General features: G+C 36.6%; 1 protein-coding gene across 2 annotated transcripts in view; it reads right to left on the bottom strand.

Moving 5' to 3' along the window:
* Positions 1–8,981: 8,981 nt before the first annotated feature.
* The window catches only part of KLHL20 (kelch like family member 20), a 44,119-nt gene continuing 40,174 nt past the window's right edge, over positions 8,982–12,926 (bottom strand). For both annotated transcript variants that reach the window (XM_012444629.3, XM_012444628.3), the window contains one exon: positions 8,982–11,459. In XM_012444629.3, coding sequence (XP_012300052.1) covers positions 11,375–11,459 — 85 coding nt within the window. In that variant the 3' untranslated portion in view covers positions 8,982–11,374. The remainder of the gene's footprint in view (positions 11,460–12,926) is intronic.

The raw sequence follows: 12,926 nt of genomic DNA, 5'->3' as shown, positions 1-12,926 counted from the left end.
AGGTATTGCAAATAATATAACCCTAATGGAGAAGAAGTTAGCAGTATTTAACAAAATTATGTGTGCAGTCACCTTTTGATTAGCAATTCAGCTTCTAGGATTCTGTCCCAAAAATTCACTGGCAAAAAAATAGAAAATGAAGCATGTATAAGCTTACTTATTACAATAGTATTTGTAATAGCAAGACTAAAAACAACTCAAATGCTCATCAGGCCAAAGTATAGCTGCAAAACGAATTACTACTATGCAACTATAAAAAGGATTGGGGAAGACATCTCTTTATTCCCGTGGTATGATCTCCAGGATATGTTGTTACGTGAAAGAGCAATATATGTGGACAGAGTGTAGAGTATGCCACTTTTTATGTAAGGAATGAGAGCGATATGAGTGTGTACTTCCTTATGCTTTCAAAAAACAATGTAAGGATAAACCACAAACTTACAAATGTATTTACTTATAGGGAGAAGGAAGGAACAGGGTAGAGGGGACAGGAATGAAAGTTAATTTACCTGAATGTTCCTTTTTGATAGTTTAGAACCATGTAAGTGTTTTAATTATGAAACAAAATTAGAAGAAAAGGAAAAAACGAAGCAATCCTTAGCAATTAAAACAAATGAGCCTAACTATATTAAGTTCATGGCATAATCACACAAATTTTTTTGTTCTTTTTTGAGACAGGGTCTTGCTCTGTCCCCCAGGCTGGAGTGCAGTGGCACAATCACTGTCACTGCAGCCTTGACCTCCCTGGCTCAAGCATCCTCCAACCTCAGCCTTCCAAGTAGCTGAGACCACAGGCATATTGCCACCATGCCTGGCTAATTTTTTAATTTTTGTGGAGATGGGGTCTCCCTATGTTGTTCAGTTTGATCTCAAACTCCTGGGCTCAAACAATCCTCCTGCCTTGGCCTCCCAAAGTGCAGGGATTACAGGCATGAGCCACTGCATTCAGCCCACACAAAATTTTTTCTGTATCTTTTAAATTTAATTAATTTATTTTTTGAGACAGGGTCTGGCTCTGTGACCCAGGCTGGAGTGCAGTGGCACAATCTCATCTCACTGCAGCCTCTGCCTCCTGGGCTCAAACCATCCTCCCTCCTCAGCTTCCCAAGTAGCTGGGACTACAGGTGCCTGCCACCATGCCCAGCTAATTTTTTCTATTTTTGGTAGAGATGGGGTTTCACTATATTGTCCAGGCTGGTCTTGAACTGCTCCCATCTCAGCCGAGGCTCAAACAATCCTCCTTCCTTGGCCTCCCAAAATGCTAGGATTATAGGTTTGAGCCACCACACCTCACCTTTATTTATTTTATTTTAGTGATGGGATCTTGCTATATTGCTTAGGCTGGTCTTGAACTCTTGGCTCAAGTGATCCTCTCACCTCAGCTTCCTGAGTAGCTGGGACTACAGGCATATGCCACCACATCTGGCCATTTTTTTAAAAAAAAAAATTTTAATTTTTTTTTAGAGTTGGGGCCTTCTTGTGTTGCCCAGGCTAGTCTTGAACTCCTGGGCTCAAGTGATCTTCCCTTCTTGGCCTTCCAAAGTGCTAGGATTGCAGGCATGAGCCACTGCACTGGCCTGGAGTATCTTTGAATTTGCGTATCTTTAAATTTGTGGAATTTTGGTTGTGTATTCTAGCAGGTTCCATCCTAGAAAAAGAAGAGCAGTAAATAAATTTTAAATCACATTCAGTTGTCTATTATTATTTTGGCACTATTTATAATAAGGTAAAGTGTATGTAATTATTAAGATTGTCAGTGTAGGCCAGGCATGGTGGCTCATGCCTGTAATTCTAGCACTTTGGGAGGCTGAGGTGGGTGGATCATCTGAGGTCAGAAGTTTGAGACCACCCTGGGCAACATGGCAAAACCCTGTCTCTACAAAAAATTAGCCAGGCATGGTGCCACGTGCCTGTAGTCCCAGCTACTTGGGAGGCTGAGTTGGTAGGATCACTTGAGCCTGGGAGGTGGAGGTTGCAGTGAACCAAGATTGTGCCACTGCACTCCAGCCTGGGTGACATTAAAAAAAAAAAAATTTCAGCATAAAAAATACACAATTATAAAATCAAGTGAGTAAAAACTATAATATTACATTTAATTGGGAATAACAGAATTAACTCTTAAAGTGCAAAAGTTTTTTCATGAAGTGTAATCGATCAATTTTTTTTATCTTTTATTGCTTGTACTTTTGATGTCAAATCTAAGAAGCCATTGCTTAACCTGAGGTCCTAAAGGTTTACTCTTTTCTCCTTAGGATTTTCTAATTTTAGCTGTTAAATTTAGGTCTGTCGTTTTGAGTTAAATTTTGTGTATGGTGTGCGGTAGGGGGTCCAAATTCATCTTTTTGCATGTGGATATTAATTTGCTTCAGCACCATTTGTTGAACAGACTTTTTTCCTATTGAATTGTCACTTTTTTCAAAAATCAGTATTTCATGAATGTTTAGGTTTATTTCTGGACTTGATTTCATTGATTTACTTGTCATTTCTTATGCCAGTACGACACTGTCTCAATTACTATAGATTTGTAGTGAGTTTTGAAATCAGGAAGTGTGAGACCTTCAACTTTGTGCTTTTTTCCAAGGTTGTTTGACTGAGTCTTTTGCATTTCCATAAGAATTTTAGGATCAGCTTTTCAATCTTTGCAAAAAAAAAAGAAAACTAGCTGGGATTTTGATAATGATTGTGTTGAATCCATAGAGCAATTTGGGGAGTGTTGTCGTCATCTTCTAATCTATGAGCAGGATGTTTTTACATTTATTTAATTTTCTTTAAATATTTTATTCTTTTAGATCTATTGAGAATGGAATCATTTTCCTAATTTCATTTTCAAATTGTTGCTAGCATATAGAAATACAAGTGATTTTGTATATTGCTCTTGTATCCTGTGACTTTGCTAAACTTGTTTTAGTAGGTTTTTTCACTGAATTCTTTAGGATTTTCTACATATAAGATTAATATCTGTGAATAAAGACAGTTTTCTTAATTTTTAATATTTTGTTTCTTTTTTTTTTTTTTTTGCCGAATTGCCTTGGCTAGAATCTTCAGTACAATGGTGAATAGAAGTGGTAAGAATGTACATTTTAGTCTTGTTTTTAGTGGGAAAGCATCATATCCTTTACCATTAAATATGTTGGCTGTAGGATTTTTCATAGATGTCTTTTATCAAGAATGATCCTTTCTATTCCTAGTTTGTTGAGGGGTTTTATTATAATAGGCATACTTTGTCAAAATTTTTTTTCTGCATCTGTTGAGGTTATTCATGATTTAGTTTTCTTTTGCTAAAAAACACATAGCTTTGTTTACTGGAGATGCCTGGAAGTAGTAAAAAGCCATTAACAATGAACATTATTAATACACAGATTATATTCTGTAAGTATTTCCCACTAAAAGGAGCTAGAACTTCTTGAGGAAGGGCTCAGGTTTGGGAAATGTATAAAAATATCTTTCATATATCAGAAAGCAAGATAACTTATCAAAAGTTGTGTTAAAAGGATAGGAGCCAAAATGTAGGGGGACCCTACTTGCCAAAGGTGAGACAATTCAAATATCAAAAGGAAAAAGTGCAATTGATTAAATATATAAAAATTTATTTACATCAAAATAATTAAAGTAAAAAATAATTTACATCAAAATAAGTAAAGTAAAAAATAATAAAAAATAATTTACATCAAAATAATTAAAGTAAAAAATAATTTATGAGCTCATACTAATACTAAACAGAATTTTAGAAACTGGTGTTACCTTTGGAGGTTGCTGCAGAATCAAGTTCTGAAAACTGGTAAAGGGGAGAAGCAAACATTTTCTACTTTCTAGTTTAAATTATATTTCAAGATAAATAGCTGATCAGGACAAGTTTTTTAAGATATATTTCAGCTGATAAATGCAAAGGAATGATAGAGAAGGCATAATTCATAACTCTCAATGAAATAATAGATGTAAGCATCAATCAGTATCTGCTAAAACCCTTGAGTGAAAGATTGATGGAGTATTTTATAATGGAGCTAGCTGATAACACCCGAAGCCATTGCCCACTCTTAGTATCTCTAAACATGGGTTGTCTAGGTATCACGTATGTTATGACTGATGCTATAGAGCAACTATGAAGTATTTCTAACAGCCTCTTAATGTATCTTCATAGATAAATATGTTTATATCTGTTGCAGTGCAGATATACACACACAAATAGAATAGAAACTATAGAATTTCTAAAATGAAAGGGCCAAGGAACCAAATAGAAATTTGACCAAGTAAGCAAAAGAAGGGACAGGAAAAAAGAAAACTTCGAAGTATAATAGTAAAAAATTAAGTGGTAACTAGGGGAATTTTAACATTGACTGGGTATTAGATGATGTTAAGAAATGTTAATTTTATCAAGTGTGGATAATGTTATAGTTAGACCTTATCTGTTAAATATTCAAATGTGGGTGAAATACAGTCATGCATCACTTAACAGTAGGGGTATGTTCTGAGAAATATGTCCTTAGGTGATTTCATCTTTGTATAAACATCATGGAGTGTACTTACATAAATCTAGATGGTATAGCCTACAACATATCTAGGCTATATGGGACAGCCTATTGCTCCTAGTCTACAAACTTGTACAGCGTATTACTTACTGTACTGAATACTATAGGCAATACAATGGTAAGGATTTGTGTATCTAGACAAATCTAAACATAGAAAAGGTACTGTAAAAATACAGTATTATAATCTTATGAGACCACTGTCATATATGTGATCTGCCAGTAACCAAAACGTTATGAATAAAGTGCATGACTTTAAGGTGATGCCTGGGATCTGCTTTAAAATACTCCAGGGGTGATGGAGAGGAGAAGCAAGAGTGAGAAGAGATAGATAAAACAAGATTTGCAAAATCTGATAATTTTTGAAGCTGGATGGTTGATACATGGAGGTTCAAGGGTTTCTTACATTCTTTTATGTATTTGCATTTCCTAGAGTGTGAAAGATGAGAGAAAAACACCCAAGACAAAGGCTAGAGTCCTTTTAAGCCTAATTTTGGAAGTGACATACCATTCCCCCTCCACTTTTTAATAGCTTATTTCTTAGAGCAGTTTTAGGTTCACAACAAAATTCAGTGGAAGGTTACAGAGATTTCCTATATACCATTTTTGTCTACACATGCATAGTCTCACCCATTATCAACGTTCCCCACCAGAGTTCCTAGCATCGCTATTAGGCACACAGACCAGACCAACCCTGGTGGATTTTGGGAGAGGGTTACACAAGGATGTGAATACCAGAATGCAGGGATCACTGGGGGCCTCTTAGAGCCTGACCACACCTTCACAGAACTTACTAGAATTAAGCATCAGAAAAGAAAGCTAAGAGAGAAAACTACTGGCATGTGAGATCCTTATGATGATACCTGCTTCTCCAGTCTTATTTCTGGACATTGGCTTTTTTGTACTTTATTCTCCTGAAAGTAGACTGCTTTGATTTCCCTGAACAGCCCGTACTGTCTCACTGCTTTACTTTTGTATATCTGGCACATGCTGCTCTGCCTGGAATATCCTTTCCATTCTCGTCTACTTAGCAGAACTATGACTGTCTTTCAAACCTTTCTCAGGCATAACTTCTTTTCTAATCATTCTTACAATCCACATCAGGGCAGACTATTGAATCACTTCTGTCGGGCTATGTAAATAATTAGATCATTGCATGTTTTATACTGCAGTGCATTACGTGAAACATTATCTGCCTTATTGCCTGAAATTTGGTAGTTTTGTTTTTGTTTTTAAAGAAAGGTAGACTGCCACATGCAGCAACTCATTTGGAATGTCTGGAGTCTCGGAAGCATGACTACCATATGTTCTCTTAAAAATGGACCTTGAGAGCTTGTTTGGAGGTTCCAGCAGGGAAGTGCAGCTACTGGTATACCCTTGACTGAAGAACAGTCTTCCTCTATTGGGGATAGGTGTCCTCTTCTACCGAGTGCATAACTTTAAGAGGGATGCACATGGAGTGGTGAGGAAGGGGACACCTGCCTAGCTAGCCAGATCAGCTGAATCAACCCTGGTGATCAGTAGGGTGACGGATGTCACAGGTCACCCTCATATCTGGTTGGCTTTTGAGACAGGGTCTTGCTCTGTCAACGAAGCTGCAGTGGTGTGATCATGGCTCACTGCAGCCTGGAGCTTCCTGGGCCAAGTAATCCCAACATACCCAGCTAATTTTTACACACACACACTTTTTTTTTTTTTTTTTTTTTTTGTAGAGACAGGGTCTCTCTATGTGTCTAAATTGGTCTTGAATTCCTGGGTTAAAGCAGTTTTCCTGTCTGGCCCTCAAAGTGCTGGGGGATTATATTAATAGGTATGAGTCACTGCTCTAGGCTGATGATATGAGTTTTAAATTCCTTTTACTCTGTTTCTCCCTCTCCACTTTCTTTCCTTGCAATTCAGTTTTTGGAGAAGCTGAGTTATTTGTCTTGTAAAGTTTTGCACTTTTGGACTTTGCTCATTGAATTGCTATGAAGTTAACATATTCCTCTATTCCTTTGTATTTCCTATAAACTGAAGATTTAGAGCAGCAGTTCTCAAACATTTTTGTCTTGAGATCCCTTTAAAGTCTCACAAACTTGAGGACACAAAGAGCTTCTGTTTGCATGCATTATATCTAGTGATTTACCATATTAGAAGTTAAAATTTGAGAAATTAAAAAAATTAGTACATCAAAAATAAACCTATTTACATGCTTTTTGGTTCACTGCAGCCTCCGCATCCCAGGTTCAAGCGATTCTCCTGCCTTAGCCTCCCAAGCAGCTGAGATTATGGGTGTGCATCACCACGCCCAGCTAATTTTTGTATATTTAGTAGAGATAGGGTTTCACCATGCTGGCCAGGCTGGTCTCAAAACTCCTGACCTCAAGTGATCTGCCCGCCTCAGCCTCCCAAGATGGTGGGATTACAGTCATGAGCCACTGTGCCTGCCCCAGGCTATCATTTTTAAAACAAAATTTTTTTTTTCACAAGCAAAAAAATTTAGTGATGTGTTTTTTTAAACATTTTATGTACAACTCTTTAATTTCTGGCTTATTAGAAGACAATTGAGTTCTTATCTGCTTCTGCAATCTTTTGCAATATATTATTTTGGTTGAAGTATGTCAAGAAAATACAGCTTACACAAATATGAAATTGGAAGGGGCAGGAGGATTTTAATAGCCTTTCTGATAATTATGGATATTTTTCTTGATATTACATCAAAACTTGACAAGTGATTGCTGAAATCTAAAACCATATCAATGCACCTTTCATATTGTTCCCATAAGATCTGTTGGTCTATCTTGTGCTTTGGATACATCTTAACCTGTGCATTAATCATTTAGGAAAACTGATGCCATGAGTTATGCAGATCTTCCACATGTTGACACACTTCACTATGCGATTAAAAAGGCATTCATTAATGTCATCACCAGTTTCATCATAAAAGTTTTTAAGTAGCTGTCAAGTTCATAGTTGACAGAACTTTCTCAAAATTGTAATTATTTCCTCTTGAATATGGTTGACAATAGTTGGTTGTGTTCCCTGAAATGATAGCCTCACTTTGTTCATTTTAGAGAAAATGTCTGCCCAGCACCCAAGTCTGAATGACCTTAATTTGTGTGTCAGTCTTTCTTCCAAAAAGTAGGTATTTCAGCTTGCATCTTAAAACAGTCTCAAAAGATTTTCTTGGGACAACCATTGTATTTTTGGTTTGCAGCAGTGTTTTATGCATACTTCCCATTTTGTCAAACAAAATATTGAAAAAAGACATTATGTCCACAGGTTGAGATTTAGTAAATTAATAATTGTTGCTTCCTCAAGGACATTCTTAAGCAAATTTAAAAAAATAATAATCCAGGCGAAGCATGGTGGCTCACACCTGTAATCCCATCACCTTTGAGAGGCCGAGGTGGGCAGATCACTTGAGATCAGGAGGAGTTTGAGACCAGCCTGGCCAGCATGGTGAAACCTTGTCTCCACGAAAAATACAAAAATTAAGCAGGCATGGTAGTGGGCACCTGTAGTCAGTCCTAGCTACTTGGGAGTCTGAGGCAGGAGAACTGCTTGAACCCAGGACGTGGAGGGTGCAGTGAGCCAAGATCTCACCACTGCACTCAAGCCTGGGTGACAGAACGACACTCTGTGTCAAACAAAAACAAAAAAAACAAGTAAAAAAAAATCCTGCAAGTCTGTGATGGTGAATACTATGCTAGTTGTACAGTTTGGTGCCACTGCCTTGATTTATGCTAAGACACCAGCAGTTTTACTGACCATAGCTTTTGCACCATTAGTGCAAATGCCTCTACGCTAAAAAAAGGCAGAAAACTGTTTTACTAAGAAAATAGTTTCGACTCATGGATACTTTGATAGATATTGGGGACTTCAGGAGTCCACAGACCATACTCTGAGAATCACTGATCTAGAGGCTTGATGAAACTAAGGTTTAAAACCAAGCTTTTTGAAAGCAGAGGCTGTTCCTGTTTAGAAGCCCAAGGGTTCATTGATCTAAATTCACACTGAAGATATGTGTCCTCTTTTCCTAGGCATTCAGGCTTAAAGTCTTTTAGGATAGGGATATTAGTAGGTTACTGTTATTGGAATAACCCCAACTATTTAATGATAGTTCAGTGAATACCCATCCTTTCTTTTTTACATTTAAAATTATCTAAGTTCCTAACCTTACAAGCTAAATAATTGAAAGATCACTGTTAGGGACACGTACAACAACTTAGTTGAAGAGTTTTATCATTTCTTGGGACCATTCTTTTCAATCATTTCCAGCAGGGCCCTCAAAGCAATTTACAGAGCTATTTCTCACAACTGGGCAGACATACTCAGGTTTAGTGGGCCATTTTTGCCTCCTGTTGCTTCTCCTATATTTCTTTCCTTTTTGAATTTTTTTGTTTGCCCATCTTTTCTCAGTTAACATAAAGTTTGAAAGGCTCGTCCCCTACTCCCTCACATCTTCTTCAGGAAAGACCTCTTCTTTTACACTGGTTTATCTGCACTGCAGTGTGGGTTATCTGCAGGTAAAACATTATGGAACAAAACTGGGAAACAAAAACAGGAATATGGGAATGTGTACAGAGCACAAAGGATTTGCAATCAGGGTTACAGATTTAAGGTTCAGCTCCTACCATGTCATTTTAACCTTTCTAAGCTTCAGTGGACTTATTTATGAAATGAAAATGACTGCCAACCCAACCCCCATCCCAAGCTTAACTGAGTTGTGGAAAAAACTATGCATACAAGTTAATAAACATCTATTTTACAGCAACACCTTTAATAGAATAAATTTCAATCAATAATAAAACTGGCGTGCCTTCAGTGGAAGAGGAAAAACAAACCTCTAGCAGGCTCCAATGAAGACTGGCCAGTGCTGTCATTCCTGGGTCTCTACTCTTGAATCAATGCCCTAATTGCTCCCACTGGAGACTTCCTGACTAATGCAGAGTCTAATCCCTAGCATTTTCTTGCTATCATTACTCTCTTTTTCCTCAGATGTATGAAATAGTAGATTTGGTTTCATCTATTTGGTTTCAGGTAAACCTGTAGTGGCAGTGTGGTATAGAAAGAGGAATGGACTGGGAATTGAAACTGATTTCTAATGTTGGTTCTGTCATTAATTGACTGTTTATTCTTATGCAGACTTCTGTGGTTTTCAGACTTGGATCAGTGTAATAGATTTGGATTAGATGATTATTAAAGAGTCCTTCCAGGTCAAAATTGTATGATTCTAAGTTCTACCTAGAAAATAAGTTTATAGGTTAGGTAATATAACATAAAAATATATAATGAAAATTCCTAGTAATAATTCTAGCTGGCAATCCTTTTATTCCTTCAAGTTGAAAGCACTTGTAACTTTATATACAGGTAATATAAATGATATAGAAACAAATTCCAAATTAAATAGCAAAAGTACAAGCATAAAAAGCATTAGCTAAATTTTTTTAATAGTAAATACTACCTTTATTTAAAAAAGTTATACATGCTAGAAAAAAGCATAAATGATATATGTAAACAATTGTTTACTAAATACTTTTTTTTCTTAAAAAGGTGCAAATGATCTTTAAATGTAAACACAAAGTTGCCAAACATCTTTGTAATGGGGGAGAGGGGAGAAGGAGGTTATTCCTTTTAAATGCAGTCAGTTTTATTCAAAGGTTTTCTTGCAAAATATATTGAAAAAAATTTGCCTATGAATACAATGAGAAAAAAACTTTAACCATTGAAATTATATTTTCCTTAAAAAATTTTAACTTTTTATCAGAAAGTGCAATTTGAGAGTAGTAGTAACACTGGCCTTATAGAATGAAGATAATGATACATTGTTTGTATAAAAGAACCAAGATATTCATAAAATGCCTCAATTGATTTTACATTCTTTAATATATGCTATTACATGATCTGAAGAATTCATTCCTTTGGAGGCTGTTATTAAAGGTAAGCCTCAGCTTAACCAGGCCTGAGGATCAAGAATAAATTGCATAACAGAATTCACTGCTGGGAGAAGACATTTCTCCTTGCTGGTCCTTGGTAGCAATAAGGAAACAGGAAAGACAGTTGCTTTAGTTGTAACACTTTTGAGCAAAAACTCTTGTAGAGCTGCATGTGCTTCTCGTGGATTCTCAAGAGAGCATATGACACTCATATATTGTTTTTATAAGAGGCACTGAGCAGAGCTCTAGATCTAGCAGAAACTCTATGAGAATATTATGAAAAAAGACTAAACAAACAAGTTCATATAGAAAGAAACAAGACATAAAATTACACGGATGAAAACTGTAGTGTCTGAGTCCTGGTTTTTATTGATTTAGTATTCCTTCTGAATTGTACTATTTAAAATGAGATGTTGCCTTTTCTTGTTTTTTAGATTTTCAAGTCTTCTGGTGCTTAGTGCAAGAATCGCTAGCTCATACATTTTGCATACCTACCTTTATTCCTGGTGATCCTTATAAGCAGTGGAATCATGTGGACGGAGTGTCTAGAAATAATAACCAAATCATATTAACCCTTCTGCCCTTATTAAATAGTATTTTCAAACCTAAATCAATATCTTACAAAGTAAGTTTTGCTGCTTAGAATTTTTTTCTTTTTCTTTTTTTTTTTTTTTGTGGGAGGAAGGATAAATTCAAAACAAAAACAAAAAACCATGATAAATTAAAACAAAAAATAAATATTCTTCTGCACAGAGTTGAAAATTATTGTGCATCTTGCAGGTGAAGTACTTTCATCAGATTTGTATTTCCATATGTTTAGGCACCGGCAAAGAATAAAATTTGTTCTAATGTTTTCTCAAGCTATACAAAGCTCCAAAGTCAAAGTTTCCCAGAATACAGAGGAATATATACAAATCTCTGTCTTCTACGTGTTCACCATATATGGGATTCACAATGTGTCATTTTAATAACTCCTACGCCGCCCCCTAGCCGACGGTAATTCATCCCGCCATATAACCTGCAAAGAAAGAAACATAATGAGATTTTCTAACTGGAAAAAAAAAGCACCATTTCTTCTATAAGATGTTATTAACACATTTGTGTGTTTTATATTACAGCTAATATTTTCAGCTTCACATAAATACTGTCTTCATTCTAAAGATTAGAAGCTGCAATTGAGCACTGGTGAGTAGCAGGACTGTTTCAGACATGCTCTCACTCATAGGAGGCTGTGTGAAGAATAAGAGAGCATCATAATCACTTTTTTCATCAGAACTTTACAACTTTATACCTCACTTCTAACAATTACACAGAATTATATATTCTACATTTTTGTAATTGCCCTGGCTATATTATTGTCCTATATACATTTTCCCTTTGCCTAAAATGCTTTATTTATTTTTATCCCTTTGCTTATATGTACTCTGTAAGCCTTCGCAAGTCCTTTATAGAACAAAACCAGATTTGAGTAAAGTCAGCATCTAGTTTGTGACAAGATCATCTTCAAAATTAAGGACTTCCATGGAGAATACTACTAGACCCTTATCAGCTATGAGGTAGAGTTGGTTTTGAAGTCTGGGATATGTAACTGCAAATATTTAGTTATTAATCTCTCAACAGATCATCCTTAAGAATTTCATGACTATTACTTCGTCATATATTACTGATTCTATTTAGTGACAGTTACTAAGAAACAAGTCCTCAGATAAGATTATAGTGATTAAGTGACAGTAAATTTGGCTGTCTTCAGAAATTATGCTTATTCAAAATTCCCAGTAAAAATAGAAAGCTGTATGTAGAAGAAAATATCCTGCAAGTGAGAGGCCCAAAGCTTGCCATTACCTATCCTTTACTGTTACTGGGTTCTGCTAAAATGCTACTTTTCCAACGAGGCCTTCCCTGGCCACCTTTGAAAACAGATTCCCCTCTCTGTACTCCCTAGCCCCCTCCCCTGCTTTGATATTTGCCGTAGTACTTTCATCTCCTGGTATGGTACTGTTTGTCTCCCTCAATGCAATGCTAGCTCCAGGAGGGCAAGGAATTTTTGTTTTTGAGACAGAGGCTTGCTCTGCCACGCAGGCTGGGGTGTAGTGGTGTGATCTCAGCTCACTGCAACCTCCACCTCCTGGGTTCAAGAGACTGTTGTGTCTCAGCCTCCCTAGTAGCTGGGATTACAGGTGTGTGCTCAGCTGGAATTTTTGTTGTTGTCATTCACTTTTGTATCCCCAGGGCCTGGAGCACTAAGTAAATCTTGTGTTTTTTTTTTTTTTGAGACGGAGCCTTGCTCTGTCACCCAGAACTGGAGTGCAGTGATGCAGTCTCTGCTCACTGCAACCTCTGTCTCTCAGGTTCAAGCAATTCTCCTGCCTCAGCCTCCCAAGTAGCTGGGATTACAGGCGCCAACACCATGCCTGGCTAATTTTTTTATGTTTAGTAGAGACGGGGTTTCACCATGTTGGCCAGGCTGGTCTCAAATTCTTGACCT

Source organism: Aotus nancymaae, unplaced genomic scaffold, assembly GCF_030222135.1.
Source record: "Aotus nancymaae isolate 86718 unplaced genomic scaffold, 86718_ANA_hifiasm-v0.15.2.pri h1tg000108l, whole genome shotgun sequence".
Lineage (NCBI taxonomy): Eukaryota > Metazoa > Chordata > Mammalia > Primates > Aotidae > Aotus > Aotus nancymaae.
This window is presented reverse-complemented; position numbering and strand designations above follow the sequence as displayed.